The 2,669-nt window shown below is 49.7% G+C and overlaps 1 protein-coding gene across 6 annotated transcripts in view; it reads right to left on the reverse strand.

The window, feature by feature from the left end:
• Plekhb1 (pleckstrin homology domain containing B1) overlaps positions 1 to 2,669 on the reverse strand; it is a 14,561-nt gene that overhangs the window by 9,995 nt on the left and 1,897 nt on the right. For all 6 annotated transcript variants that reach the window (XM_013354367.2, XM_005368771.3, XM_026790112.1 and 3 more), the window contains 2 exons: positions 1,097 to 1,249; positions 450 to 552 (listed from right to left, as the gene is read on the reverse strand). In XM_013354367.2, the coding sequence (XP_013209821.1) occupies positions 450 to 552; positions 1,097 to 1,249 (256 nt within the window). The remainder of the gene's footprint in view (positions 1 to 449; positions 553 to 1,096; positions 1,250 to 2,669) is intronic.

A 2,669-nucleotide genomic window follows, 5' to 3' on the forward strand; every position in this document is an offset into this window, starting at 1 on the left:
TGGGGATAGATGGTCCTAAGGATGGATGGCCCTGGGGATAGATGGCCCTGAGGATAGATGTAAGGGGATAGATGGTCCTGAGGATAGATGGCCTTGCTTGCACACTGCCTGTTGCTTTCTGACGGCAGGATTAGTCCTAGCCCTCAGCTCAGAGTTCCATGGCATCTCTTCGAAGAGGCTCTTTTGAGATGCCACTGGGTATGCCTGCTCCTTTCAGTCAGCCCAGGTAAGGGATCACTTCACAGGCTGCCAAATATCTGATGGTCAGGGGCCCAGCACTGGAAGCAGGTGTGCCTCTGTTTCTGAGTTCTCTGTGTATGTGCCAATTACCAGGAGTTATATCACTGTCCTCTGCTCAGCCCATATGATAAAACCTTGCTACCTGGCCTTAATCCCTTTTTAGGTTGCACCCAAAGATCCCACTCCACACATCCCGTGAACCCACTCACATGGCATCATCCCGGGTCTCTGCACACAGGTGCAGGCGTGAACCCTCCCGTAGGTTCACTGTCAGTAGACCGTCTCGGCTCCTGCCCTCTGGGGGCTGCACATCTGAAAAAAGACACATATACATGAAGATTCCAGAAATGGGCCCTAGCTGTCCCTTCTCAGGAAAGCACACCCAGTGATAGGGGCTCACTTCTTGGGGTCCTGTTTGCTGGTCATTGCTAACTTCTGATCCCACATACTCTTTTGCCACTCTGCTACACCCTCCAAACACTTCCAACCTTTTCGCATTACTAGCTTCCTAGAGAGTCTCTCAGTTACTGTATTTTACTATGGCTTCAGTCTTGGTTAAAGCATTAGATTCACTGTGTAACTCTAGGTCAGTTACATCACTTCTCTGAGCTCCCTTAATTCATCTTCGTCCACTCTCTAGCACCTGCAGGTATTTTATCTGGACTAACCAGGTAGGAACTCAACCAAGGACCAGTTTCTTAACTCATAGCTAACTGACCTGCAGTTGGCAAAGGCCCAGAAGTAGTGTTTGTGGGAGCTCTCTGGAAGCAACCAAAAACCTCCCAATTGTAGTCCTCGGATACAGGAAAAACCATGACCATGGACAGAGTTCCACCAGAGAACTGTTTCTGCTCACCATGACACTCTTGGCCGACCTTTATGTCTCGGACATTGAAGTGGATAAGCACACGATCCTCCTCGTCCTGTGCCGTCTCATCATGGTAGTAACCCAGCGTGCCGTCCAACCACAGAGCAAACCAATTCCTCTTCCAACGGCGGAGGATGGAGCCTGCAGGATATTCCAGGCCCACTGGGGAAGCTGAACTCTGACCTTACTGGGGCAAGATTCCCAGATAGGCTTCCCAAATCCCCTCAGCTCTGCCCCCATCACCATCACTTCTAAAATGAGGACAAGGCCTCTCCTGTATTCTCATCCCTGCCAGCCACTGCCCTGACACACATTAGAGGCTCAACTGTGACAGGCTACTCATACCAACTTGTGAGAGCTTCCAAGAAAAGCCCGAGGCTCTTCAAAGGCAAAATCCTCTCCCTACTGGAAGCCTCTATTTTGCTTCTTATCTCTGGTTTGAGTTAGAGTCATTTGTCTCCATCTCCTGCACAACATGGGGGATCTGCATCTCCCCATGGGTCCTAAAACCCAACAGGACTGGTGTCTGCCAAACCAAATGAACTAAAAATGGACAAGAAAAAGGGCCATGGGGGCTCCTAGCCCAAAGATCTCCAAGACAGCTCTTCTTCAGTTTACAGCTTTGGTTGGATAATGGGGGAGGGGGTGACTGGGGGGGCTACTGTGACTCTAGACATTTTACAACGGAAATGGTAACAGGATGTACAAACATTAGAGGGCTTTTTAGCCAGGGTGGAGGCTCACACCTACAGTTCCAGCACTTGATAACTGAAGGGAATTCAAGGCTAGTCTGGACTACTGAGTAAGACCCACCTCAGAGAAGATAAATAGAATCAGGCATGGTGATACATGCCTGTAACCCCAGCTCGCAGGTAGTGGAGACAGGAGGTCAAGGGTATATTTGACCACATAGTGAGTTTGAGGCCAACTAGGGCTACATGAAACTTTGTATTCCCTCAATGCCTCACAACGCCCCCAAAAGAGGGCTTCTTAGAGCTATGGCTATGAAAATGAGGTGTGTCTAACTTTGTCTGGTGATGTGGGAGTGTCATATCAATCTGTTGATTTCATTGGTTAAGCAATAAAGAAACTACTTGGCCTCATAGCTTAGAACATAGGTGGGTGGAGTAAACAGAACAGAATGCTGGGAGGAAGAGGAAGTGAGGTAAGATGCCTCAGACAGAGACGCCATCCTCCCCTCTCCCAGGCAGATGTGATCGATGAAGCCAAGCAGTGTTTAAATGAATACAGTTTGTGTGTTGTTATTTTGGGGCATAAGCTAGAGCTAGCCATGTGGGCGGCCAGGTGTCGGGGACACAGCTCTGCAGCTCCTTATTTCAACAGTCTGGGCCTTGGTCTGTGTCCCACCTGGGTTGGGGTGCTATGGACACACAAGGCTTAGTTTGTACCCCAAGGAATACGCAGCTTAGAGTCTAGGGCCAGTCTGGGCTGGGGAAGGGAGGTGGGAATAAGACAGGTGAGAACAGTTGTACTATCAGTCAGTGTGGGCGCTGAGCAGGGAGGTGGGAATGAGACAGGTGAGAACAGCGGTACTATCAGT

The sequence above is a fragment of the Microtus ochrogaster genome, unplaced genomic scaffold, assembly GCF_000317375.1.
Source record: "Microtus ochrogaster isolate Prairie Vole_2 unplaced genomic scaffold, MicOch1.0 UNK41, whole genome shotgun sequence".
Lineage (NCBI taxonomy): Eukaryota > Metazoa > Chordata > Mammalia > Rodentia > Cricetidae > Microtus > Microtus ochrogaster.